We start from the raw sequence: 27,934 nt of genomic DNA, 5'->3' as shown, positions 1-27,934 counted from the left end.
AGCGTACTGTTTACTGCCTTCAGTTGGCTGGAATACGGATGTGAACGGCGGTGTCGTTCCTCCTCGGAACTGACACTGGATGCTGTTAAGCTAAAGACTAAATCCCGTTCCTCGGGAGCTCACGCGGGGCATATCGACTGATAGGTTAACATTTTTTAAGTATCCTCATAAATTACACCAACTGTGCAAACTAGCTGAGTCAGCAGCGTAAGATCGAGTGCAGTGTCGATTAGTCGATATGAATACGACCGGTTGCATTCATCATCGTACGCTCCTGCATCTTACTAGCGTTATTGTGCGTCGACGTGCGCACAGTGATGATTGTTTTCTTGCATCGGCGGCGCTTCTTCACGTGTGGCGGACCGCATACACAAGGGCCATTAAAATATGAGCGTAAAATTGACTTCTTTCACGTCGTCAATCAGGGCTAGTTGGGCGGAAGGCTGTACGTATCAAAAGGTCACCCGTGGGGAGGATTGTCCGGATCAAGCAGGCATGTGGGTAGGTCAATGTTGTGTAATTACTGCGACCCTGTGACCTTGCACTGATCTCCATGCTATTCGTGGAGAAATGGTAGATTTCCTTGAGTGTGAAAAAAGAATTCACAAGAAGATGGGAAGTACTTCCTTCAACTTCAGGTAACATTTTGCACATGATCTGTCCTCCGACGCGGCTCGACTCCGACAACAACAACGACAACAAAATCAAGAAGAGTTAAGTATGATGAGATTGACAATCCGAGTTCATCGTTCGAAAGGATGTCGTGAGATGGGCAAAACGCTTAAGCATCCGACGCATGGTTTTATGTCCGGAATAGTCCAGAAAGAAAGTTGTGTTGAGTAAGTGCTCGAAGAATAAGGAAACTCATAAAACAGTATTTCCCCTCTTGAGTTCTGTGGAGATATTTGAGCGGCAAGTTATAAGAAAAACAATTTTATTGTTATAACGTTGTTAAAGTCTTTTATTGTACATCATGCAATAAATGTCAATTATGGAAATTACTGGGTTGGATTCTTTTGGACTCAAGGTAATTTAAATGATCTATTTTGCAGACATTATCGTGATCACCTTCGAAACTTACCTTGTCTGTCATCTGGATTCTTTTTCTTTCATTGCATTGACTTCTGATTTCTGAAAAATCTGAGTGACTGAATTTTCTTTTTAATATTACTTAAGCTTTAAGGGAATAAACTGTCAGACTGCATTCATTCAGGAAAAAAATCTTTAAAACAATAATTATGAAATGAAAAAACAAAACATGTAGGAAAACTTTACCAAGCAATAGGTTCCTTATGTTTGAAAAATAAATACAAACAAACGAGAGTGCATCCTCCTTTGTATCCATCACACACCTCATGATATGAGGGTTTAAACAGATTCAGCGTTTCAATCACGTTCGTTTGTCCAATACAATTACAAGCTGCTCATGACTACCGGCAGTGATTGGGTTGCAACAGTTGCAGCAACCTTGAAATAATAGTAGCTCTGGAGTCCCCACTCTGTCAGAATCTTCAACCTACGTTCCATTACCATACTGGTCTTTTATCTTGAATGTTACACGTTTGTAGTTGTGTTACCGTATGTGCACGTGAAAGTCCGGGAGGCTTGTCTGGTTTTCCAATTGAGGTAATATTTATTTAATTATTCTACACGGCGAAAACGAAGTGTAACAGTACGCACACAATAACGCTTGGCTAACTACAGTAATAGCTATCGGACTAAGATTTCGCTTGGCTTAACGCACACTCGCAAGAGGTATTTCTATATTACAAAGGGATAATGCGACAACGATCGTACGATGGAATTTAGGGTGGGATGATCTCTGGCCTACTAGAGCTTGTGGGAGCTTTTTCGGGGTTTACGGTTGTGCTGGCTAGAAAATTTGCTCCGGACTTTGGAATGGCACAGGGTTGTTTACTAGTTACAGCTGAAGATGCGCGGTATCTCATCGATCGTGCCCTAGCCAGTCTTCTTTGATCATGTGTGCACCCTTCTCACCTATCATGATAACGGCCGCGTTCGTGTTACCGCTGACGATGGTCGGCATGATGCTGGCGTCGATCACCCTCAACCCGGATATGCCGTATACCCGTAATCTTGGGTCCACTACCGCACCGGGATCCCAGTGCGGTCCCATTTTGGCCGTACCAACTGGATGGTAGATGGTCATCGATATCGTACGCACCTGACAGTCGAGATATTCGTCTGATAGGAATTTAAACTGCTTACAATTCGGTAGCGGTTTACGATACAATCTATTGCCAAACTGTTTGAACACTTTAGCTTCACCGACACGGAGCGCTATCTTTGCACCTTCGACGAGCGTGGCTGCATCGAAAGGATCCTCGAAGTAGTTCGGATTCATGAGCGGATAGTGGAAAGGGTTCTTTGACTTGAGGCGAACCCAGCCACGGGACTTTGGTCGCAACAGCAGTGGCATGATTGTCCAGCTGTACGTATCTTCGATCGGGTGAAATACTTCTTTGTAAAGATCCTCGCGTAGACCAAGGATTTTTTTGACTCGAGCGCCACCATCCGAGTTGAGGGAAGCCGGCGCCATGTGGAACTGAACGTCCGGCCAGTCATCGGTGACGTTAGCGAAGGGCGTATTAACGAAAGCGATGCCCTCCAGCCCACCCAGTATGGTCATTGGACCACGCTCGTTAATCACATAGTTCATCGTTACGGAACCCGCTTCGAGACGGTTCTGCAGAATCGCTACAGGTTTGTCCACCAGAAACGTTAATCCTCCCATGCCAACGTGATCTTGTAGGTTTTCGCCAACAGGCAAATCTTGGATGGTCGTAATGCCCACATCGTCCAGATGTGCCCGAGGTCCAATGCCGGAAAGCATCAGTATCTGTGGTGTGTTGATCGACCCAGCCGACATAATGATTTCCTTCCGAGCACGCACATGGTGCCGCTTGCCACCACGAATGAACTCCACACCGACCGCGTGTTTTGTTTCTGGATCGATGACAAGCTTCGTGACGTGTGCGTTCATTGCGATGTGCAGATTTTTGCGAAGTCGAATGGGTCGTAGGAAAGCTTTTGCGGTCGAACAGCGACTACCTCGTCGAATAGTGCCCTGTGCTATCATAAATCCCGTCTGCCGCTCTCCGTTGATATCTCGATTTTCGTATCCGATCTCTGTACCAGCTTCCACAAACGCGGCTACTAACGGTGTATGCCAGGGAGCTTCTTGCACGGTCAAAAATCCACCCTGTCCGTGGTACGGGTTGCGAGCAAGATACGGATTTCGGTTGTCTTCGGATTTGACAAAAAACTGTAGCACATCATCATACGCCCAGCCAGGATTGCCTAACGATTCCCAATGGTTGAAGTCGTTCCGATTGCCACGCACGTAGATCATGTAGTTAAGCACTGAAGAGCCGCCAAGCACCTTGCCACGCGGCCAGTTACAGCGATTGTTCACCATGCCTAGGCACGCTTTGTTCGTAGGTTCTGTCTTGTACGCCCAGTCGAGCTTGCTGAGCTGCAGGTACGCCGCTAACGACGGCACATCGGAAATTTCATTCTCATCCGGTCCGGCCTCCAGCAGCAACACCTTCCACCGGTGGATCTCTGTTAGCCGGTTTGCAACGACGGCACCGGCTGAGCCACCACCAACGACGACGAAATCATACTCCGGCAGTAACGCTTCCTGATTGATGACGCGCGACTCCGGATCGACGCGATCGTAGCGATAGTAGGAGATGGCTCCCAAAAGAAATGGGATGAGCCACAGACTAGAACCAACGACGGTGGCCGTTTTGATCACAGACGATGCTATCAGTACATTGAATACCATATTTACTTGCTGCTGCTGTAGCAACTACTCCTTCGAACACTAACGTGAGTGCGATGTGCAATGCGCTTAGACGTTACTCTATTACTAAATCGTTAAACCGTCAATGGTTTAACTGGTACTCAACGCTCGTTTGCGTTGTGTAGGTGTCGTTTATCAAGAATTGGGATATTTGCGTCGATGACGCACTGTTGGATGTTGTAAGACCTGCTCCTGATTGCCGTATGGAACGGTGCATCGAAACATAGCTTAACGCACCGCCGCCAGAAGTGCTTCTCCGCGCGGCCGTGCCGTTCTCCGGACGCGATGTGAAGTCTCCAAGAACAAGTATTCTGACAATGGGCGCCGGTGATGGATGTGTGGTTTCTCGGTTGATATTTATCCTTATCCCGCACAAGCTGCTAGTCGATCGATCACCTGCAAAAGAGAAACAAAGGAGAACAATATTAAATACTGGTGTCAAGTATTGCACCGTGGTAATGTCGCTGGCGTAACTAAATACAGACATTTTATGAACTTGTTACAACGTGAAGTTAGCAGGGATGGACGACGCGCTGAGTGGACAACAGAGTTAATGTCATTACGGTGAAGGTTGTAGTGCAAGATTGTTAATTAATTTCCCGTTGTTGTTTTCTTTATCTTTCCAGGTATGTACTGATGTTCTGAGTTGTAATTTTCGTCGTGTTGGTGGTTCTACTCTCGGGCCAAGTGAGGTGTGGTATCTTGGAAGTGGAAGATTACGATGGACCTGATTGCAGATTGTGGGTAGTAAATAGTAACGTGCATTAAATCACAATAACACCTGCTGTTGCGGTAGTAAACATACACTTCTTTTGCATTTAATGTTCGATAAATCGTTCCGTATCCGAAGCAACAGTGTAGTAGTGGTAAAGTAATGTTTATCGCACGTGAAAAGGATTGTAATGAAGATTGTAAGTTCCGCACCGTGCGTGATTCGCAGTGCATGTCGTGTGGGATTGCATACTTGTAGGCGGATTTATATGATGCAAAGTTACGAAACAGTAGCGAAACAAGCGAGTATAATAACCGATTTGAATATTTTGACGCTAACGGTTGTGCTACGTTGCATTTAGATTAGTAAAGGGGTGCTAAAGTTTTTGATCGTTTCCTCCACGAAATAGAATTCAAACCAAATAATGTTATTTGCGTAAAAATCCAACAGCACACAAGAAAGCCATTCGTTGAGGCAAACCAGAAATTGGTTCAAATCCTTGAAACCTAATTTTCACTCCATGTCCTGGTTTATACACAGGATTTTCTATCACGCAAGGCCATTCACCTTCACGATTCACCAACACATTGATAGCAACGAAACGAATAACACTGTTTTGTATGCATGTCTGAATGTCAATTTCGGGCTGGATGGTGTTTGTGGTTCTGTCGCATCGAGCAATCGTGCCTGCGACAAGGTCTCCCGTTGTTGGTCACGAAAATTAGCGTGAATATTATTACCTTACTTGCAGAAAAAAACTACAGAAGTAGTAGTGATGGTTCGTCTATGTATAATTGAGGGAAAATGTTGACGGTACACGTTTCCAAAATGGGGTTTATTTTATGACCAACAAACGCCGGCTAACAATGGTTTGATGATTACGGAAGCGTAGAGCATATAACCTTTCCTCATTTGACATTTTCTACCTCGTGTCGTCGGGTACTATGTTGTTGAAAGCTAGAAAATTGCACTATGTTGTGCGACGATGAATTGGGACGACAAAGAAGTTGAGAAAAAGGAAAATGGTAGTTCGTAAACATTAAAACCTAACGCGCTTGTAAGTAAAGGGTCGCGTTTACCAGAATAATTTCGTGCCAATTGAATTTTGTTGCCTTCTTACGATGATGAATTAAATGAAATCAATCATTCGGTGGCTATTGCAACTGGAACAATCTAACTGCATCATTAATATACTTGTTGTCTATTTTTTAGCAACAATGAAGATATATTTCGTGTGTAGGATCGATTTCCCTCTAGTTAATTTGCATGCTCAAAGTGCATTTGCATTTTGCATATCGTTAACCAGTGGATTTTGATGCAGCAATTGATAGCTTTTGCTTTGTTGTCAATAGAAGCACGCCAGAAACTAGCTTGTCAGCATAAGCTGCAGCCAGCTGTGTTTGCATTATAGCTTATGATTAATGTGTTTTCATTTTGCTTCCGTGCTGCCAAATGCTGCAGGGAAGGATAAAATTGAGACCATGTGCATGGCTTGTACTTTGCAAACTAGAAAGTGAAGTACTATCAATATACATATGAATGCTATCGAATACCATCGATTTGATTATGGAATCTTAAAAAAAGGCTCTCAAGTGTATATTCCGTCAAAATATTCCGTTATTTAAAAAATCCATGCTATTTTTTTGTTTTGTTTTGTTTTAGTTCCCTGTGTGTGTCTAAATGATGGATATTAATTGGACAATAGTACTATGAAAACTAGTACGTTTTGAAATATTCTGATATAAAATATTTTTGTATGGTACAAAAAATTTATCTATAAATTAATTTCTATAATCGGATTATGGGAAAATACAAAACTGATCTTGTGTTGTGCGCGTCACTGCCTTCCGTTTTCTGTGTAAAATGAAAACTAAAGGGTTATGTGCACACGATTCAAAAAGGTCGTTACTGGCGACGATGTACGTCCGCAAAACATGCGATCGCTCGTAGCATCGGTTGGTCGTTTAACCCGTAGGCGTGGCACAGTCGGTTTGTTAGATGAGTTTACGGGAAGCGTGATACGCGCTAAATCATCGTCACGTCACATCACATCATGGTGCCGGCTCGGGTCAACTAAGCTCATCGTAGTTGGTCGTCGGTTCGTAAAACTAACTGGCAACTTTCAGCGAAAACAATGCATTTGAACAAAGCTGATGTTGCTGTGGTTGCATCATCATCATCATCATCCTCGTTTTCCTTGCGAAGATGAGCCCGATTCCGGCTGGCAATCTGGGCCACAGATAACTTCCGAAGCATCTACGAAGCACGCATAACGAATGCGGTACAGCTCGAAGAGGGCTTACGATATGTGCTGCTGGACAGAGCCTGCTACTTAAGCGTTGCAGCACCTCCGTTTGTTGAGGGATTACGAACCAGAATCAGGAAAGGCGATACTGTGTGTGTGTATGGGGGCAGACCGTGTATAGTCAAATGATACCAACGGAAAGTAAAAGTTGTTCAAGCACACGTTCACAGCAGGACCCGTGGATCGGTGGTAGAGCCTTGGTAGGATGCTGTACTATAAATGCATCGAGATTTACAGATGGAAGTAATGCATTGGGGATGGGGTAAGTGATATGAATGGCATCACCTACGAGTTCCTGCGGGAAGGCGCACAGCAGAGTGGCAAGCAAATGAGGCGAAACATTTGTGTAACATGGTGTTTGAGTGACTGAGAGAGAATGTAAACTGCGAGGGAAAAAGGGGCAGTTTCCCGCGTCCGATTTCCACTGACGTCAACTTTTGTTCAGCCCATCGGGAGAGCGTTGTGTGTAGCTTGAGCAAGGCGCCACTTCGAATTTACCGGAATAACCTGATTGTAGCATAGGCAAAAAAAAGGGTGAGTCGATAATACTGGCTAGCTGAAGTGTGTCCGGTGGCATAAAAATAGAAGCAACTCCTGCAAACACGTCGACATACTTAGCGCAATTTTATACAGAAAGAGTGTCACTATGAAGTCACCACAAGGTGTCAATAGAATCGATTCGAAGTGTCAAACAAATGGCGAACGAAATAGACTTTTCGTTCGCTTTATGAAAGAAAACTGTTTGCGAGACAGTTGGGCTGTTATTTCTGATATGGCTAAAGTTGGAGGGAATTCCGGAAATAGCTAAGCAATATATTTTGTTGTCTTATTCAAACTATACATATTGTGTTGTATTTGTTAGCGATGGCAGTTGCTAAAAAGAGGACAGCATTATCAAATCACATCCGGATAGAACCCTTATACGTAGAACTCAGTATCCAATTAGTCCATTAAGACGAACTCAAAAAATCCAGAAATGGCAGGCAAAGATCTTTCGAGATTTGCAGGCAGAGATTTGTTTTATTTTCATAGTTAATGGTGACATTAATTGTCATATATTGTTACACCTGTTGCATGCCAATTTCAAAATGATTGCTAAAATTTGATACTTAACCTAGTATGGTCCTATAAATTCAACTTTCTCCTCGTTATTAAATCCCATTCCCCATTTCAATTGATCATCACTTTCCATCAGGATAACAGTGACTCCATTGTGTGTTACTGATACAAAGATAGGACAGTAAAGTGTAAATCCTGCTGCTAACTGATCCTATTAAGACATCATAAAAAACATGATATCAGGCTTATGCGCATAAAGAGAAGCACATAGAAAGCATACATTTGCACCTACACGGCACCTACCTCGTTGAGCTACCCCAATGTCGTGGTTATGCGAATTGAGAGCATTTGTTTGTGGATGTGTATTTTTTTTTAGAGGAAAAGTACATATGTTTAACCAGCGGACCCCGTTCGTTGATGAACTCAGAAAAGCAAACCGAATGGGACGTAAAATGGGCATATGGACGAGTAGAGTGTAGACTTTTCGTTTTCATTCCCACAAAACAAAAAGTGGCACTGTTGCAAAACCCGGAAGCGAACGAATGGGATTGGTCCTGGGGTGAAGCAAACAGTAGGCAGGACAGTGCACAGTGGAGGAGAAGAGAATATGGTGCAGCAATTTTCATCTCATAAATTGTGCTTGTGGCGCTTGGTGTTATTTTCTGACGTCGTTGTTGTAGCTTGTAGTTTTTGTGAGCTCCTTCTGCTTCTTTCTGTCATTTCGCACGTACACGATGGCCAACACTTTCATTTGATGGTTAATGGTTCGGTGGTGGATGTTTTATTTTGCCATTTGTTGGATACATGTTTAGTAATAACGCTGTCGTATTTTTTTCTCCTTGTTTTGGCACCTTCACATATGAAACGGATGATGCAATAACATGTGGTTGGTGATGATCTTTGACTAGCTAATTCGATAGGATGTAAGCCGCTGTAAGCAGCCTCTGTTGAAGATTTGGTCAGCTTCATTTCAGGGCTATTTAATCATGCTTTAAAACTCAGAATTTACCAGAAGTTCCTTCAGCTTTTGTTTTGCATAACAGAAATTCCAAACAAACAGATGTCAGATGCTGTCAAATACGTTATACAGGTTGTAATTTCGCATTTCCTTCTTTGTTTCATTCAAATCGTGTTTTTTGCGCCATCGACTACAACTCTAGCCGTAGTACAGCACAGTTCGTTAGTGAGTGCATTTTGTACCTTGGCACAATGTACAACACCTTCGCCATGACGCATCCTGTTTTCGGTGCATATGTTATGCTACTACATGTGCATGTCGATCGCGTTTTCGGTGACGCAAAAGCTAGAAAACCATGAAATAATGGCACTCTTATGTATCATCATTTATCGCTGCCAGTGTGCGCTGGCTGGCAGGCTGGCTGGCTGACTAACGGTCGGCGATGCGCCTTTCACCCACTGGAGCGCGGAGAAAGAGCAGCCAGTGGTCGAGGTAGAGGTGGGTTTCGGTTGCAATGTAATTGTTTTAAACAACACTATGGAGGCGCGCTCGGTAACATGATACGTCCATCCACCTGGTAGCTGGCAATTTAACCTTTCGCGAATGTTCGCTGATGGCTCATTTTCCCGCAGGTTAAGTTTCTATCACCTTTCTCTGTTGATGCTGTTGCAGTTATCACTCGATTGGGCTTCCGATGGTATTAATTTCATTTGGATCGGTTTTCAAATGAATGATGGTAAGTGAAAAGTATGCACGTATGCTTCTTGCAGCTTAATTTTATTGTGGAAGACATAAATAAATAATTCAGTGTCGCAGAACCGATGTATCAGAGTAAAATTAAATCAAACTCTCTCTTTTTCGTTTTACGACCTTTGCTAGGTCATGCCGGGCATCAAGTGGCTTGCGACAGTTATTGATACTACATAGTTGGATAATCAGACCTCACTGCGCGGGAACGTAATAAAGACTATGGTACTTGACGAAATTTTTCTCTCACACTTTTTTAGTTGAAAAGTCAAAATCATATCTGCCGGCTGATGAGCTAATAATAATATTTTTTGGACCAGTTTCTAGTTTCGGTGAATTCTTTCTCCTGTTGGCATCCCGCAAATTCTTTAATATTCCTGTCCCAATTGATGTTATTTAATCTCTTGCTCTTGTACCCACTAACCTATCGTTTGTAATTATTTCTACAGCAACGTCCACTTGAATGGGCCAGTCCGGTGGTGCAAGTGACAACGGCGCCGGTCTTCGCACGACAAGACTGGGGTTCAAATCCCAACTGGGATTCAAATCTCGTCGATCCCCCGTAGAGTGAGGACTGACTATCCTTACTACGTTGGTGTTAATAAGTCTAGCATGCGGGCCAGGCCGTTCCTAAAAAAAGGGTACTTAAGACGAGTTCATTTCATCCGCAGCATGGGTGTAATCCTCGGTTTCAAACTATCTTTTACTATCCATTTCGAATTAATTGTTTCGAAAGTATTTCGATCGACATTCAACGATAAACGATTCCAAATGCTTTTTTTGTTGTTTAACATACTCCTAGAATATGCTTGTATTGACTGGCACTTTGCTGCTCCGGTGTAGGTGGCAAAACTTGAGTATGTGGAGAAATGTTTCACAAGGACTATTTTCCTGCGTTTCCTGATCTTCTTCTTCTTCTTGACCTGCTCTAGATTGAGCACGTCTCGTCGACATGGCCAGGTCTCCAACCAGTTTCCAGGAAACTCCATCTAGGGCTGCAGTCCTCCTTCCACGGCTGCATCCTATCTCCGACAGGTTAGACAGGAGAGACTTGATCCAGCCAACGAGCTCGCTGTGCCGAACGGGTCGCTGACGAGCACCGTCTTTGTGTGGCATGAGTCCGGCATCCTCATCACGTGCCCCAGCCAACGTATCCTTCCAGCATTGACTGCCGTCAGGATATCAGCCTAATCTTTCGGGCCCACAAGATTAAAATTAAAATTAAAGCGTTAACAACTGGGTATCTGGATGATTTTCATTTTTGCTGTGTTTCCGATAGCTTGGCTCATGGATAAAATCCATGCATGCAATTTATCCATTCTGCCTCATATCAAAACAGTTGTTCCAAATGAGATGAATGTATTGAGATCTTCCGTAATGTGTCTTCGATCGCTAGAACATCCAAAATCTTCAAAAACAAGTGTCTCATACTTTACAGATAGTGAACACAGTTATGAGGTTTTGGTTTTTGCTTTTGATATAAATAAGTACCATATGTAACATCATATTACATGATGTAGGGGGAAATATCAGACACAGACAGAAATAAATGCATTTTAGCTTTAAAAACATTATCGCTACCGTTTAATGTTACCACTTAATGCTTTCTGTTCTGTTTTTGTAATGCGGCGTTGGCTGTGTCTCACTGCACCACTAAGCTCGACCTTCTTTTATCGTAACCTGTTGCAACACGTCGACGTTCCGGTGCCGTGGTTTCCACGATAGCAACTTCTTGCACCGAATCGAGAGATTTCTCTTACGTAATGATTCAGTTCGATCGCATTCAGCCCGATTCGTCTCGAACCCGCTAGCTTAATTCGGACTGGCTAAAATGGAATCCACGGGCGTAAGCGTGATGGTCACCCGGCTTAACAACAGCAAGCGCATGGGAAGCGCACGTCTGGCCAATTTTTTGAATGTGATCGTGTAAGGTTCGATGAAAAAGTGTCTGGGAGTTTGAAGCTTTTCGATTTTAAGCATCACACCCCGGAGTGGCGAAAGTATAGCGCACGTGGTAGTTGGAATGGTGCGAGAAGCGTGTGTAACCTTGAAAAGTGAAAAAAGCAATTTCGAACGCTGCGCAGGAGGAGGCGACAGAAAACAACGCTCATCACTCACCGCGAAAACGTTTTTTCGCTAAGCGAATGTGTCGCGGAATCGATCGATCGATGTGTGGCAGTTGTGCTTTGTTGTAAGAGTTGTTTACGCTGACAGTCAAACACGGGATCACGCAAAAGATTTTATGTTCCTTTTTTTTCAGACGCGTCTGATAAAACATTGTTTATGGATCTAGAATATTATACACATTTCGTGTAATGCAAGTTGTGATTAGCAAGATTATGTAAACAGATAAAATATCTTCGGCTACGATGTCGCCTGATCGCTTCTGGATGCTAAGCCGGTCCATTATCACATCTTCTCGATATTAATTCCCTTCTCAAACACGAACCTGATTGTGCGCCACCCTGTGGGTGCCGGTGAGGCCAGGAAATGGGCAGACGCGTGCGTTGGTGGGCGTTTCGGAGCGGTAGAGGAGTTGAAGTTCACTGAAGTGATATAATGGCCGATAATATGCTGTTGCGAGCGTACGGCGCAGCATACGCCGCTGCCTTGCATAACCGCGAAGGTTGCGCACATTTCGATGGTTTTGAATGTGTCCGCCCTGTGTGCGACTTCCCGGGGACATTGCTTTATTGCAGTGGTTTCTTCGTTTCTTTGCTGGGGGACATCGACATGTTTTCGGTGCTGTGTGGCCTTTGGTCCGCTTATCGGAAAGTCGTCCCCCGGGGGAAAAAGGGAAGGGCACAAGGTGCGAGATGCACCTCGGCAATATCAAGCCATCAATCGTGCCGTGGAAATGACAAACGGCGATAACCTGACGTAAAATGTGTGTCAGTCGAACACGCTAACCACACGCTAGTCAGTCAGTAGTTCACCCTATTGATTACGTGCACAAATGGGGAAAGGTTGCGCCTTATTTTGGGGGTTTTTTTGGGGGTACCCCAGCGTATGACATTGGCCGGCATTCATTGTGTATATCATGCGGGATTTTATATCCAGCGTTCAGAGGGAAGTTTTATTTCCTTTCAACGAACCTGTTGCTTATTACTTGTCTGTATGACGCATTTGAAGCATGGGTTGAAATCTCTTTATTGAATACTCACATTTGAAAAATGATCCAAAGCTGCCTTTGTTTTTCGTCCTCCATTGTACTATGCCCCGAATTAGACGACCTGCATGCTGTTATGTCACTCAGTTACGTTTAGAATTTCGGATAAGATCGTCACTTTGCACCAAACTTAAAGTACCTCAACATTCAACTCAAAGCACTGCACTGCGACACCTCTGCTACGTCTTTCACCACTTTCGTTTTCGTTCCGAAACCGAGTAACACACTTTCTTCCTTCTGCTGCGACTGTTGGCAAGAAGGCGGAACTGCTGAAGGACACACTCGTGAGATGTAAAGTTTAGTGGCAGCATGCATGCAGGCAGACAACACAAACGTAACAGCTGACGTCAACAATCGTTGCAAGGGGGTTTCTTTGTACAAAACTGGAATAATTAGTTTATTTCTTTATTTCTCTTGTGAGCCTGCCGGTTTAACTGATGCACTTTGTCTGCTTGGGTTTCACTGGCACAGCTGGACTTCTGGAAAGGCGTTACATTTGCGCACTTAATTTCACTGCTGTTTATTTAAAATTCTCCCGCTGTGAATGGGTCACACTAAGAAGTAATTGCTTTATTATGGCACGGTGCACTGAAGTTATGTGGTTGGCAAAGGATAATTGTTTGTGAATACAAATTTCAAATCGAATCTTTTGTTGATGTTTGATCAAACGTCGATCTGGGAAGCATTTTGTTTGTATCGATTGTTGACTCGAAAGAAAGCCAATTGTCGTTAGTGTGAAGGCATTGCTTAGCATTACAAATAAACTTGGATGTCTTGTGATTGCATAATTGGCAATTGTGCAATTATCTGTTGGCTACTTTCGTTTGTATTCAATGTTTTTTGCTGATAAACATTTGGAAAGGTGAATATCGACAAACGTTCGATTAGGTTTGGTAATTCGTTTTTCCAGTAGTTGACCTAATGTTTAATCTAATAACATTAGAAGTGTAAACATTATTTGCCTGAGTATCGAACGATAAATTTAAAAATTCTCTTTTCATTTCACATTGATAACGAACCAAATACAGGGTGGTTCAAATGATTTCACAAGGATGACAATAAAACAGTAGCAATCAGTCAACAAGACAGCGACATCAGTTGGTTTTACTTTGCTATCAGGCTCAAGGAAAGGTTCTCTGATGATATCAACATAATCGCACATAATATTTTACGATTATTGTAGCATTTTTAGTGATGCTTGCGTTTGATGGGTATAAACATATTGTTACTTTTGTTTATTTTTCTTTAATTTATGATTGAGGGCAAGTCTGTACATTGCACGGAGTTTGTACAAAAATTTAAATTGAAATTAGAGAAGAGAAGAGAAAAATAATCTTAAATTTGTGCTTGTGTTATCCAAAATACCGTGATTCTTGTCATTCTGAAAACGGCTGTAATAAAATCCATTTTTTTATTAGTCCATTAGAACGGCCTTACCGTATTGCTAGATTCTAAATTTGATCTACCAACTTAAGCCAGCTCATTTGCCATCATTCTTAAAATAATCTTTTAAAATGCTGGTGAATTAGTGGAATGAGTTATTTTTATAACCAATTTACAGCCTAGCAATAAGCATATTAATGGTGTTACCATTGCATAATTGTTTATTGTCGCCAAACAATGGTTTGCTTAGCAAAATGGCAGTCAGTTTGTAATGATGATAATGGCGCAAAAGACACCTGCCCTGATGGCACACAATTTACATTTTATTACACGCCAAGCGTGCAATCCCATCACGAAACAGCACGAAGAAAGCATTTGTTTCATTCCACCAGTAAAACATGTCGTAAAAAAGCTAACCAACACGTAATATTTGCATTATTAGTTCTTGTGGGTTACAGCGCTCACGCCAAACGAGAACAGGGCAACAGGGCAACAAATATTTGCATTAACTTGAACGCACATCGTTTACATTGAGCACAGTTTTCTCAGACTATTAATTAGCAGCAGGCATGGAACAAATTGGCTAGCTTATTAAAATAAATCCATAACAAAACATAACCGGTAGCGTTCATCCGTGCGAGCGGATAACTAGACCAACTACGTGTTGGAATCGATTCGTTCAGTCTCACACATTCATTTTTTAAGCGTTTTTCGCGTGTGGTTGCTAAACTTACTCATCAATCGTCTAAGAATGATGCCGTTTTGGCTCACAATCACACAAATATTAGAGCGTGTCCTTGCACTTCAATCATTTCCGCACGATTGTGGAGATCCTCGGTTCTGAATTTGAAGCACGACTGCACTAGAATTATTCGTTACAATCCACGCACGTTTAAACAGCGTTCCTATCCTTCACGAAATTGGCTCACGAATCACCCACGACGCAAGCAATCAATTTTTAAACAACCACTACGAACAACCTATTAGATAATGCCTCGACGGTATGGCCGTAATAGCCGGCGTGCAGACGCGCGTATGCACTGGACTGGATCCTTACGCTGTGGCTGGGAAAATCCACGGTTTTGGTGCGATGCACACATACACACAGGGGTACGCACGCACGCACAAGCAGCCCGTGCACGTCTCGCGAGTCCGAGTTCAGAAGTAAGACTAATGAAAATTTTACACAAAAATCACCTGAAAAGCCCCCATCAGTGTGCTCAAACCACGCTGCCGCGGAGTGGGGACAAATGGGTTGTATGTCTTGGCATCTTTTACCCCGTTCGTGCGCCCGGCGAGGGTTGTAATAATTCGCTGGTGTGCCGTGCCGGGCAGGTTCGGTCGGTTGAGCGTGTGCATGGTCCGCTTAATGGTTCCCGCGTGGTGGTGACGGTCGTTGTTGTTGTCATCGTCGACGAGAGTGAGAGTGGCAGAAGAAATAAAAAGCGCATTTCAGTTGCGGCTCGGAAAGTGAGAGTATGAGCGGGTATGCACGGGAATCGCATTTGTTTGTGTGGAACCTTGAGGAGCAGCTGTGTGCGGGTGGGGTTTTGTATGTTCTCCTCCGCTAGAAGCAATGAAGGAGCAAAATAGATACGGTGGCAGCAAAGGAGAGGAGAGGTTCCACCCGGTGGAATGTTACATCTCGCACGGTGACGAGTGAGGACGCACTGGCGACCTAACGATCGTTTGCTGGGTTGCTGTGCTGGATGGTAAACAGTGCCTGATGAGGCCGACATCAGACCCGCCATAATCTTCAGTGTGCGGCGGGCTACTTTATTCAGCTGGGGTTGGAATTTGTCTGGAATCATCGCGTAGTTTCGGTACTTGTGTTTTTTTAGTGAGACGTTTTGTTGTAGGGGTGGAAATCCGTTTGTTCTCGTCCAGTACCTAGTTTAAATATGTAATACTAGCTGTTAGGCTTTAGCTAAATGCAGAGCAATCACCTTACAGGCAGGCTGTTAACGGCTTAAGCTTAGGAAGAATTTTTATGGAGAAGGCATTGAACAAATGAAGCGAACAGTAGCATCTCTCAGAAAAATGGGATAAGCGGCTTAGTGACAAACCTCATTAAGTGTTAATAGAATCATCATCATAGAATGTTTATTGGTCTCTTTTTACACCTAGAACGTGCACTGGCAAATGGAGACTGTGTTTGGATAATGAAGAATTAGACAGAAGGTTTGAAGCGTACTGGAATATGTGTTAACAAACTGGCTGAGTTTGCCAGGACTGTTGAAATATTCATAGACAAAAATGAAATTAACATCCACGAAAAGGAATTACCTTTAGGATGTTAAAATAATCATATACAGAAATTAAAAATATAAATTGAACTGCTCTGTCATCATATAAGCTTTTTACATCATTGATTGCAGCGTTTTAGCAATGTAATTTGAAAATCATAAGAATTAAAATTTGAATACATGGAAAAGTAGCAAGAACATAAAAAAGATGGACATTGATGGAGATGGACAAAAGATTTAATTTTCTTTGAAGTTATTTTAACCTATAATGCTTCTGGTGATACTCAAAATAATGTTTTACATGATTAACCGATACTGACACCGATAAGTACTCGAAAACGAAATCATTTATCCATTTGTCAACGAAAGACTTCAACGACTAAACAAGAGAGGAAATTATGTGAAGAAATCTGGGTTTAACATATTCTTTAGCTATTCCTGTGATAAGCTACGAAACTCATCGATCATATTGTATCATGTTCACTGAGTCGCCCCGACCGCTACCGACCTGCAATGATGCTTCACTTCTTACCACCATCAACCTCGATGATGATGCATGATGATTGCACTACGTCCGATAATCAGCCCACACTAATGCTTCCTAGCGCAAAATGGCACTCATACATAATCAAGCATCCGCGGGTGGCAGTTGAAAGTTTGCCCGTGTGCTGCCACTACCTTTGCACCCTGTAAGGCTGATCTTTTCCGAGCTTTTCCGACAGCTTCTCGGTGTGTGCATTTTCCTTCCTTTGGGTGTCGTTCTGTTTATTATTATTTTTTCGCTTCTCTCTTTCGCGTGTCCGTTTCGCCAGACCGTTTTTTTTTTCTTCTTCTTGCGCTTTGGCCACAGTTTTCGACCCACTTATGGAGATGATGTAATATTGCTCACATTCCGCCGAAAGCACTTTCACCGTGCTCGCCCTGAAAGTGGGTAGGCCGGAGGTACACATCGAGATGGGGTGGAGAACCATCGTTGGAATTAAGAGAAGTGAGTGTACATGTGTGTGCAAGAAGAGGAGAAAGAGCGTTTTTTGGATTATTTGCAAAGAGGAAAGCATCGGAAGCTTCTCGTATGAAGCGTGCCGGGCTTTCTAACATACTATCTTCTATTTTCAACATTAAAGGTATTGTAGGTTTATTAGCAATTTAAAATTAAAGCAAAAGTCTATTTAACTCCTTTTATGAGAATAAATTATCAGAAGTGAAAGACTTTTATAACTGCTTAAAATTATTTACAGCGCGTAATAAAATCAAATCATTTAAATATTCATCTCTGACAAGTTATTTCATCAAACGAGCATATCGAACCAGCGATAAATTGATCCAGAGCGTGAACGGAGCATTAATATTCAAACATAATTCATGCGTCCGCTGGATGAAGGAAATCAGGGTCCCCAAAAAATCAAGCAATCATCCCTTGCGCGATCCCGTGCCGGGCGTTCCGTTTCCTTCCGCAGCAAAGCGGTAACTTATGAAACTGCGAAAATTTTCTCGATGATGTAACTAGCGCACAAATCGCCGCTCAAAGAGGAAGACACGGTTCCGGGGAACGGGAGGATGCAAGTTGATTGATTGGCAGAGGGGCTCAGTCGGTCGGGGCGCACAAATGGGGCGAGTAACATTTGGTACCGCGTTTGTGGTGGAATTTGAAGAGCATTTCAAGTGAAGACAAACTGTGCGGTAGCAGCAGCAGCAGCAGCTTCAAGTGCACAGTGATCTTCTTCCGGTAGCTTGGGATGAAGTGGCATTACGAAAGGGTATTTCGATGCGCTGGTTTTAAGACAGCTTAACCGTGAAGTGCTGTTATTAATCTGCTTAGTTCTGGAGAAAGTGTACATAAGATTGATTTATCGATGTCGGAGAGATAATTGAACAATCACATTTGCTTTTCATTGTAGCGATAGTCAGAGTTTGATGGTGGTGTGCTCCGGTTATGAGGTTTTACATACAATGTAAACATTCAAAACATCTTCTTTTGCTATCCCCGCGGTGTTTAAGATTGCATTCATCCTCATTGTTATTTTCTATCAACTCTTAAACGAAGTATACCAAATCAAATGAAGAATCAATCGGTATTATGATTTTGTGTTATGAAGCCCTACTCTTGATTAGATGATGTTTTAATTAGTTAACTGTAATCGCGTAAGTTGAAGTGTTTATGTTAGTTCGAAATTATAGTCAAAATCAGATGAATAGACTTTCAAACGGGATTCTGTTTTTTAGAAAGGATGTCGAGTTAAATGTTCGTTTAACAGCTGTTGAAACAGATCAATTGTTATAAATATGAGTTTACGATTTTATATTGACTGGCTGCACACATTTTTTAACTAATCGCACTCAATTTCATGTTAGTGGCTTTTGTGTATCAATGCAAGCAACGAATTTTTCAATCAGAGCCTCTAATTTATGCCTCTTACAGCTGTCAAAGCTGTAATGAATAGTGAACTGTCAAAGCTGTGAATGAATAGTCAAAGCTGGTTGATGAAATTTTCAATTAGGTAAATCCTGAATGATCCTGATTGTGATCCTGATGATCTTCATCTTCAGGCTTTAACCGGAAAGCAAATGTATTTTTTGGTTAATCGATTGCTTAAATTATTCCTTAACTTAATCAATAATCGAACATATTTCCAGATTCAGATATTCTTGGAAAACCATATAGGCTTGGAGTATGGGAGATTCTCGTTAATTGCTTTGTTGATAATAGTTCAAAACTAATTTTATATGATTTTTACTGGCTTAACTACTTTCCAAATAATGATTGAGCTTGAAATCGGCAATGCAAATGTTAGTGTAAAAGTTTACTGCACTTTCTATCGTTTTAACAAACTGGAAGGCTCGTTATACCGATTTGTCGTTTACCGAAATAGACGACCATTGCTAAATGTTATCAATTTGTAATTTATAATTTGTTCCACGCTTGCCATGTTTCGGTTTGAATAACCGAATCATCATCACTTTATTAAAGATGTTATCTTAACCACGTGATACACCATATTTCCATCCATCACTTAGTACATCTCGTCCCGGGTCTTATGTCGGAAATACCTAAACTAATCACACATTGCGTGTCTCTATAACTGTGGGAAAGTCATAGATAGCGGCAATTAGACGCATAGTTCATCCAAAGACGCGAAACGTACACCAGTGTGCTCTTACACTTGGGTGTCAGCTGACAGTGAAGGGTTGAAAATGGCCGCTTATTATAAGAAAAGATTTTCAAATTTAAGCTAGTTGTCGTTGGTTTAGCCTAGTTTGAGTAAAGCTGAACAGACACATATGAGCGCATAAGCTTTGCCCGAATTACTATTCCCGATGTTTATCTCATCCCATCTATTCGCCAACCCCAAGGTGCCTTCTCCTTGCGTCGAACGTTTTGGGACGATGACGCAATCGTTTTGGCCGCCCGTTTTTCCGTCTTGGCTGTTTGCTGCAACCTACTGCCCATTGCATCCAATTGCAGCTCTAACCAACCAACACAACAGTCCATCAGACTGTTGGACGTTCTCCTCTAAACAGCCCCGGCAAGGCACGTAACCGGCATCGCTAGCTAAAACCCTACCCATCGAACCATCGCGGCGCTCTCTATATCTATGATTACGCGTACGGGGTACCTTCCTTCGTTCGCCGGGCTGGTACGACGGTACATGTGGCGTCGAAGATTACGTCTTCAGGGGGCGCTCACGTGCGCTCTCGCGAGATGGTGGTCCTGCACGGGCGGTTGCGGCTGAAGTTTGTCACCTGTTATCTGCTAGTTGGACACCGCTCCAACTATCTGAGGAAAACTGAGGATAGGAGAAAGAGAAAATGAGAGAGTCATCAAAACATTCGTTCCCAGTGATACGGGGGATGGGGGATGTACGTGTTCCGAAACGGGGTGCAAAAGTAAGTCAATAGGTTGATGACTGGTTTGTGTTTGTTTTTGTTTTTTTTGCTACCTTCTTCTTTTACTATGGCGAGGGAACCATTTTGGTTCGTGTCTCTGTGTGCCTTACCGAAAGTGGACAACATAAAGATGGGAAGGAGTGGAAACTCCTTCCCGTGCCTGTTGGTCATCACAATTCGGTGCATGAGTCGGCGCACGTAGACACAAAAGTGCGGACATAATCATCCGTACGATGTGAAGCCAAGGATAAAGCAGTGCACAGCATGAGGATTACTCTCGCTCTCTATTCCGTCTTCGGATAAGTGTATGGCGCGAAGAGTCAGGGTACCACGTGGTTGTGCATGGAGATCATTTGCATAATGCAACTAGAAACATCGTGCGTAGCGGTGTGGCGTCTCTCCATCAGTAGGCAGTTGCTTCCCGTGCTACGATTACAGCAGCAAAAGGTTTTTTTCCCCTCTCGAGCCAAGTTGATGAATGAGGTGGATAGCCGCCGGTAAAGCATACACATTATACTCACTCACTGCGTCAGGCAGGATGGTGGTCAGGTTGGGCGCATACTAGTAACCTTATTTTTCCACCTCCCATAGATGATCGGATAAATATTGGTTTCTTCTCGTTTTGTTGTTGTTTATGGCCCTCCGTTTCCACACCTCACACACACAGAGTCTGGGACGCAGCCACCGGAAAAACGAAGCGCTGTCACGCTAATTGCCTGTTGTGGAAGTGTGCCACGGAGTGATGGAGTTCGGCACTAACGATTTAATCATAGATATTGAAGTGCAGCGATGCCATAATCACGACGATAATGAATCCGCGATTATTATTAATCTGGACAGTAGTGTATGCGTTTTACGAATTCGCGATAGAAAATCAGTCGTAAATCACTGTTTTAGTTTGCACAGATAGATCCGACGATTTTTTGGTTGTTTTTTGTGTGTTCTTGGACACTTTTTTGCTTCATTCTGAATGTATTGAAATCACCCAATGTTTGGTTACAAATGCTGTAAAATAGATTCTAGCTTTTACATTGTTAATTTGATCAACGATTTGCCGGGGTACGTATGCAATTGGGAACGCATGCCTTCGCAATTCATTCGGTATAACTTAATTTTGCAATAATTTCAACATTCTTTCTATCGCGTTTATTTGTGGCTAGCGAGGCAGCGTTATCTGTGGGGAAAAAGTGGGAAAATTCATGTCTCTTTAAAGCTATTTTTGCACTGCGAGCATATTGGCGATTGGGTTGCGGTGAAGACACAGAAACAATTGGAGCTTGAAACGTTCAACACTTACGATGAACATAGCAGCAGTCCAAGTCAAGTCCGTGCGCGAAAGGTGCGTCTGGTAAAGTGTTTTGCGTGCTTGGGATAGTTTTGTTGTTGTTGCTTAGTTTTTCCCTTTTGCAATCATTATCGCATCAACGTTCATTACATGACAGGATCGATTTCATGGGCTCACATTTGTTAATCAGTTCAATGGCTTTGAATGGGCTATCTGAAATTTTGTTTTTCGTCTATTACATTCGCCAATTAAATTCCAACAAATTGTCACATATCAGAAACGAACTACAGAAATAATTGTATCCAAACCATGTATTGGAATAGTCCGGTGGCAGAGATGATACCGGCACCGATCTTGACACTGCTGGTCCCAGTGGCGAGAACTAACTATTTGATCAATAAATCTAGTTAGTCAGTCTATGGCCAACATTAAGCCACATCGATTGCCAACATTAAGCCATATCGATTGCTTCATGCCTGGATTAATAGTTTTCAGGGGCGGTGGTGAGGCTACAATGGCGCCGGTCTTCATACGGATCAAAACCTATCCGGACCGTCTCCCCTGGCTATCCAAACTACATGGTATCGGCAATCTAGTAAGCCGCCGTGACCTTAGAAGGTCGTTGAGCCAATAAGAAGGCTCTCTCTCCATCATGGGGAGATGGTTTTTGCAGACTTGATCTTCAAAATATGGTTAAATAAGAACCAGGTAACGGGTTAAGGCTGGTTAGAGGGTCACATAGATTTGGGCGAAAATTTAATATTTCCAATCAGTCATCGTTGCATCTCATTTAATCTGTGGATTAGCGCTCGATGCTCTTGTAGGACATAGCTTTACAGAAATTGATGTATACTCTAGAAAGTAAGAGTTTCAACTTCTCGGGGACATACTCATTTTTTTTTTTTAGAGTAGCAGTACGATCTGAATCATCGATACTGATCAGCTTTTGGTCTGGACTGGAACTTTAAAAATTTTTTGGAAGAAGTCATATTTAGTACCTTTGAACGTCTCTGTGATCGAGTGACATTACACTCTTGCTCAAATAGTTGTGAGTAAGTCTTGTTCTTCTTCTTCTTCTTCTTCTTCTTGGCTTAACGGCCTCTAAGGTAACGCTCCGGCCATGTAATGACTCGGGGCCTGTCATCGAATGGCTTACTAGACTTGCCGATACCACGTAGATGGATTGCCAGTACTCACCACGGGAGGATGGGATTTTGCTTAAATATTACCTTTTTTTCGCCCATCTCATGGGATGGACTGGATGGATGGACTTGATGGGATTTTGCTGTAATATTGCGTATCTTTTGCATATATTGTGTATGCTTCGTAATTGGTTTTGCCTGTATCTTCCTGATATTTGGATATATTTTGAAGCGATAAAATATGGTCAAATGATGTCTTTTCACATGAAGTGCAATATTCATTTGAAGAGTTCTATCTTCTGATCCACCAAATTCCATCCAGAGACACTTTTTGTAAATGAATATTTAAAAGTGGCAAGTAAATATTTTAGCGATGCTGATACCTACCTTTCATCAAACTTTTTAAATTGATCATTAGTAAGGAAACCTATCTCCTATTGCCCGCAAGGTAGCTCAAACGTTTCAGTTATGTTCCATATTTGTATCTTGTTGAATGAGCTTATGCAAGACTGTGCTATTCCCTTTTAGCCAACTTCTTCCGAACGTACATTCGGTTTAATAGTAACGGCGTGCAGCTCGCCGGAATCAAAAGTGCCCAAAGTAGTATCTATTGCGAATTCAAATGTCAGTCAAAAGGAGTGGCAGCTGAAAGTGTGTACCCCCTTAGAGTGTTTCCTTTTTTTTGTGTGTGTGAGTGTGTTGAAACAGTTTACCGGTAGTTTGCATTTCCCCATTTTCTCGTTGTACTCGATGCGCAAGCTGTGTACGGTGCGCACACTCACCGTTGGACGATCCCTGATGGCATGTGTGTGACATTGTTCACGTTCACGCACGGTAGAAATGGTTCCTTATGCAATTGTTTGTCGCGGTGGATTATGCGATCGCCATTCGGAACCGGACGCATGCTTCGTCACGTCATTGCGTCTCCACCAGGGCTGGGCGTTGGAGTCTCCATTACTAAACGGTAACCTTGAAGGGTGCCACAATAATAATGGATCGTACATGCGTTGTGTTTGCTTTAGATTAAGATATTGGCAATTATTTTCGGCATGCGCTACCATTGTGACAATATCTAATGCGAGTTAAGGAGGTAAGCTTGAACACGTGCGACATAATTAACAAACTTGTACAGTTTTACTTCTTGTTTTGAAAATTAATGAATTCAATTTACTTATCTTAGTTTTTTTTCTATTGCTAAAACTTATGTGTATGTAATATTTTTTATAGATTATGTGTTTATCTAATTATGGACTTATTTAGCAGCATAAGGTAAAAGAATATTCATTTTCATAATAGAACCAACAATAAACATGTAGAAAGTATACAAATGTATTACTGAGTAGGTTTAAAAGAAGTCCTTACCGTAGGAAAGAAATAAGGTAATATATTTTAGCAACACCATGAATAAAGTAAAAATATATTTGGTGTTTATAAGGTCCGTATTCCTAATTATATTAAGGTATGTTAATAAAATTATTAAAAACATTTTTTTTTATTTTTAGCTTAATAAAAAGCTTTCACTGTGCTGCGAAATCCCTGTTTTTGACAAACGCCTGTAAAAGCTCTGATATTCCATGTGTTCATTTGGGAATGAACTCGTGTCGTGCGTATTGCATACCTTTAGGCGTTGTTTGAATAGTGAAATAATTTTTAAATATCCGGCTACCAGGGCATATTGCCGTATTGCAGATAGACAAGAATGGTATCTTTTTTCCAAACGTAGTATACAAATTTTCAAAAAATTATGTTTTGTTTTTAAATATAAAAGCTTGTTTAGCATCTGTCATCAATATCGTTGTGTTTAATCCATATTTACCATGTGCTATCCATCTGAACTCAACTACTGATTAACTAATTTCGAAAGATCCAACCCAATACAAGTGACACAATTGCAATGAGTTATGAAAATATGTTTATAATCGTTGCCATCTGCTGCAAGTTTGATGATGTATCAACTAGGACCGTCAAATAAATGGAGATCGTAATAAGCGAAGCACGCGCGCTGATCCTCGCTTAGAATATGTAATGATGTGCACGTCTGCCCGTACAGTAATATGCGGTTAATGTAGATGGGCAAGAAGCAATGGATTAGTCCCAAATGAAGGAGAACATCTTCAGCACAACATACCTCCGATTATTCGAACTGAACCGTCCATTAGTATGTTGTACCGGATACGTCATGCCCTACATTTTCGATGTGGATCATGCGGCTAATCAGGCTTTCGTTTTCTCTTGCGTTGAAGCTCAGTTTTAATTGGTGTGATTTGCTGGGGGTAAATTTAATGAAGTTTTCGCCCCGTTTCATCATCACACATTGGAAGGTGAAGCGGCGCCACTTAACAAACAATAAAAAACGGGGTCATCGTGTGTACGGTTTGTACGAGTTGGTTGCGTCAGTGATATCTTTTCTTTCCGGTAGACTAATCACAACGCCTAATGGCGCAATTCAATCGCATCGGTTTCATCTATTCACTATCAATTCCATTTATTTGTTGGTAACGTTTTTTTTTGTTGTTTTTAAAGTTTTTTTTTCCACATTTTAAATGTACACAAGAACGAATGCATTTTGTAGCTACAACTTGCCGGTCTCGGTTTTATGGTTTTTATTCCTTACGCCCTTATTTTTGTTTTTTAGCTTATTTTTCCTACATTTTGCCCCGTACGCCACTCTGTACAAAACCCCGTTTTAATTCATTTCTACTACAATGTTTCATTTGGAAGAACACACGCACACGCAAACACACAAACACATACACTCACACGCCTTGGCACGTTCGGATTACGTGCGAACGGGTCACTATTAGGCTCGACTACCGACTACAGTAACTGCTATCCTTTGCACTACTGGGTGTCGCTGTCCAGCTGTAGTTTGAGCTTGTCCAAATGAAATTGTAAAAATTTTTCTAAAACAAAAAACTTCACAGTTTTTGCATATTACACAGGGAATCCTGCCAGTACCTTGCAGATCCCGTGCAGAACTACACATCTAGAGAACACGTAACATATTTTACAAAACTACAAAACACTCATTCCGCCGCACCCTACACACTGTATCAGAGCATCGAAGAGAGTATCGAGCGTGTGATTATTTGACTAGCTAGAGTTAAATTCCTTTCGGCAGCGGACGTCCGATTCCGAACCTTCCGGTCATTACCAACCGACAAGTCGTCCCCAGTCCTCCTTAATCATGTCGGCCGCCTTTTCACCGATCATGATGACCGGTGCGTTCGGGTTGCCGCTGATGATGGTCGGCATGATGCTAGCGTCGACCACGCGCAACCCAGACACACCGTACACACGCAACCGTGGGTCAACTACTGCACCCGGGTCCCAGCTCGGTCCCATCTTGGCCGTACCGGTCGGATGGTAGATGGTGAAGGTGAACTGCTTGATCGTGCACGCCCAGTACGCATCGGACATGAACGGCAGATGATGACAGCCGGGCAGTGGGATCGCATGCGGCCGTGAGTTGAACCGCTGGAAGGCCTGCGTATGCGAGACGTTGATCGCAATCTTGATGCCTTCGACGAGCACGGCCACATCTTCCTCGTGCGCGAAGTAGTTCGGTTCGATCGAGGGCTGCACGAACGGGTTTTTCGACCGCAGCCTTACCCAGCCGGTACTTTTCGGACGCAGTAACAATGGCAAGATGGTCCACGTTTCCGCGTTCTGGATCGGTTTGTACACGGTGTTGTAAAACCCGTCGCGTAAGTTCAAAATTTTCCTAATGTTCTGACCACCGTCCGAGTTGACCGAGCTCGGACCGAAGTGAAACTGTATGTCGGGCCATTTGCCGGATGGATCGGCGTACTTGGTGTTGACGAACGCGACACCTTCAATGCCGGGAAACGTCATAGGGCCACGCTCGTTGAGGAAGTACTCGAACGCTACCGGAACGGAGCTGTAGCGGGACGTTTTCACCGTCACTGGTTGATCGACAAGAAACGTTAAACCGCCGAGCCCGACATGATCCTGCAGGTTGTCACCAACCGGCAGGTCTGAAACCAACGGTATGCCTAGCTCGGCGAGATGATCCGCCGGTCCGACGCCACTCAGCATCAGTATCTGTGGTGAGTTGAGTGCGCCCGCTGATAGTATGATCTCTTTGCGTGCAAATACGTACTGCCGCTTCTGGTGACGCACGAACTCGACGCCGTACGCACGATGCTGCTCATCGAACAGGATGCGGGTGACGTGCGCGTGCATGGCAATGTGAAGGTTCTTGCGCAAACGCACCGGCCGCAGGAACGCTTTGGATGTGCTGCACCGGCTACCACGGCGTATGGTCGCCTGAAGCAACATGAAGCCCGTCTGGTCCGCTCCGTTAATGTCGCGGTTTTCGTAGCCCATCTCCTGACCGGCAGCTACAAACGCCACCGACAGTGGCGTTCGCCACGGTGCCTCCTGTACGGTTAGGTAACCCCCAACACCATGGTAGGGCGAGTGTGCCATGTACGGGTTCCGATTGTCTTCCGATTTGATGAAGTACGGCAGCACATTTTCGTAGCCCCAGCCAACGTTACCCTGCTCTTGCCAGGAGTCGTAATCTCGCCTGTTACCCCGTACGTATACCATCGCGTTCAGTACGGACGATCCGCCCATCACCTTGCCGCGTGGCCAGTTACACCGGTCACCGATCATGGCCTGACAGTAGCGCCGGTCGGCCGATGGCGTCGTTTGGTACTTCCAGTCAAACTCGGTGAGCTGGAGATAACCGGCCAGGGAGGGTACATCTGTTACCTCGTTCTCGTCACCGCCTGCCTCGAGTAGCAGCACCGACCAGTCGCCGATCTCGGACAGCCGCGATGCCACGACGGCTCCGGCCGAACCGGCCCCAATGACGACGAAGTCATAGTATCGTCTTAGCTGCGGGGAAACAAATATAGAGCTCGGTTAGAGGAAGTCCTGAAGGTACAAAGGTGAAGAAGAGTGACTCACCGTTTGCTGGTCGGTGGGATTCGTCTCCGGATCCACACTTTGGTATCTATAGTAATTGACTCCTACAGCTAAAAGTGGTATTAGTGTGAGCAGTGCGATAGGGGTGTGCGCAAGTCCTCCAGCTACTGCCGCTACGGAAGCGAGTCCAAGAGCCATTGCACGGTGCAGGAAGCTGATGGCGCCTTACGGGAAGGTTTGTGTTTTTTTTTTACTCAGATTTTGTAATTTAGAAAGAGGCCGGGTTTTGCGAAGTGAGATGTGATGGATTCCGAGTTC

General features: G+C 43.2%; 4 protein-coding genes across 6 annotated transcripts in view; 2 read left to right on the top strand and 2 right to left on the bottom strand.

Moving 5' to 3' along the window:
• The window catches only part of LOC126558551 (annexin B9), a 214,663-nt gene that overhangs the window by 79,452 nt on the left and 107,277 nt on the right, over positions 1 to 27,934 (top strand). The window lies entirely within an intron of this gene.
• LOC126558057 (flotillin-2) overlaps positions 1 to 27,934 on the top strand; it is a 153,070-nt gene that overhangs the window by 35,352 nt on the left and 89,784 nt on the right. The gene's annotated exons all lie outside the window — the stretch shown is intronic.
• Positions 1,854 to 3,819, bottom strand: LOC126557426 (glucose dehydrogenase [FAD, quinone]). The gene has a single exon (XM_050213200.1). It carries the CDS (start codon positions 3,809 to 3,811, stop codon positions 1,946 to 1,948), a length of 1,866 nt encoding a protein of 621 aa, XP_050069157.1. The 5' UTR covers positions 3,812 to 3,819; the 3' UTR covers positions 1,854 to 1,945.
• Positions 25,871 to 27,837, bottom strand: LOC126557422 (glucose dehydrogenase [FAD, quinone]). The gene is made up of 2 exons (XM_050213197.1): positions 27,659 to 27,837; positions 25,871 to 27,586 (listed from the first exon to the last, which is right to left on the bottom strand). The coding sequence occupies exons 1-2, from the start codon at positions 27,812 to 27,814 to the stop codon at positions 25,871 to 25,873; spliced, it is 1,872 nt and encodes a 623-aa protein (XP_050069154.1). The 5' UTR covers positions 27,815 to 27,837.

This window comes from Anopheles maculipalpis, chromosome 2RL (genome assembly GCF_943734695.1).
Source record: "Anopheles maculipalpis chromosome 2RL, idAnoMacuDA_375_x, whole genome shotgun sequence".
Taxonomy (NCBI): Eukaryota; Metazoa; Arthropoda; class Insecta; order Diptera; family Culicidae; genus Anopheles; species Anopheles maculipalpis.
This window is presented reverse-complemented; position numbering and strand designations above follow the sequence as displayed.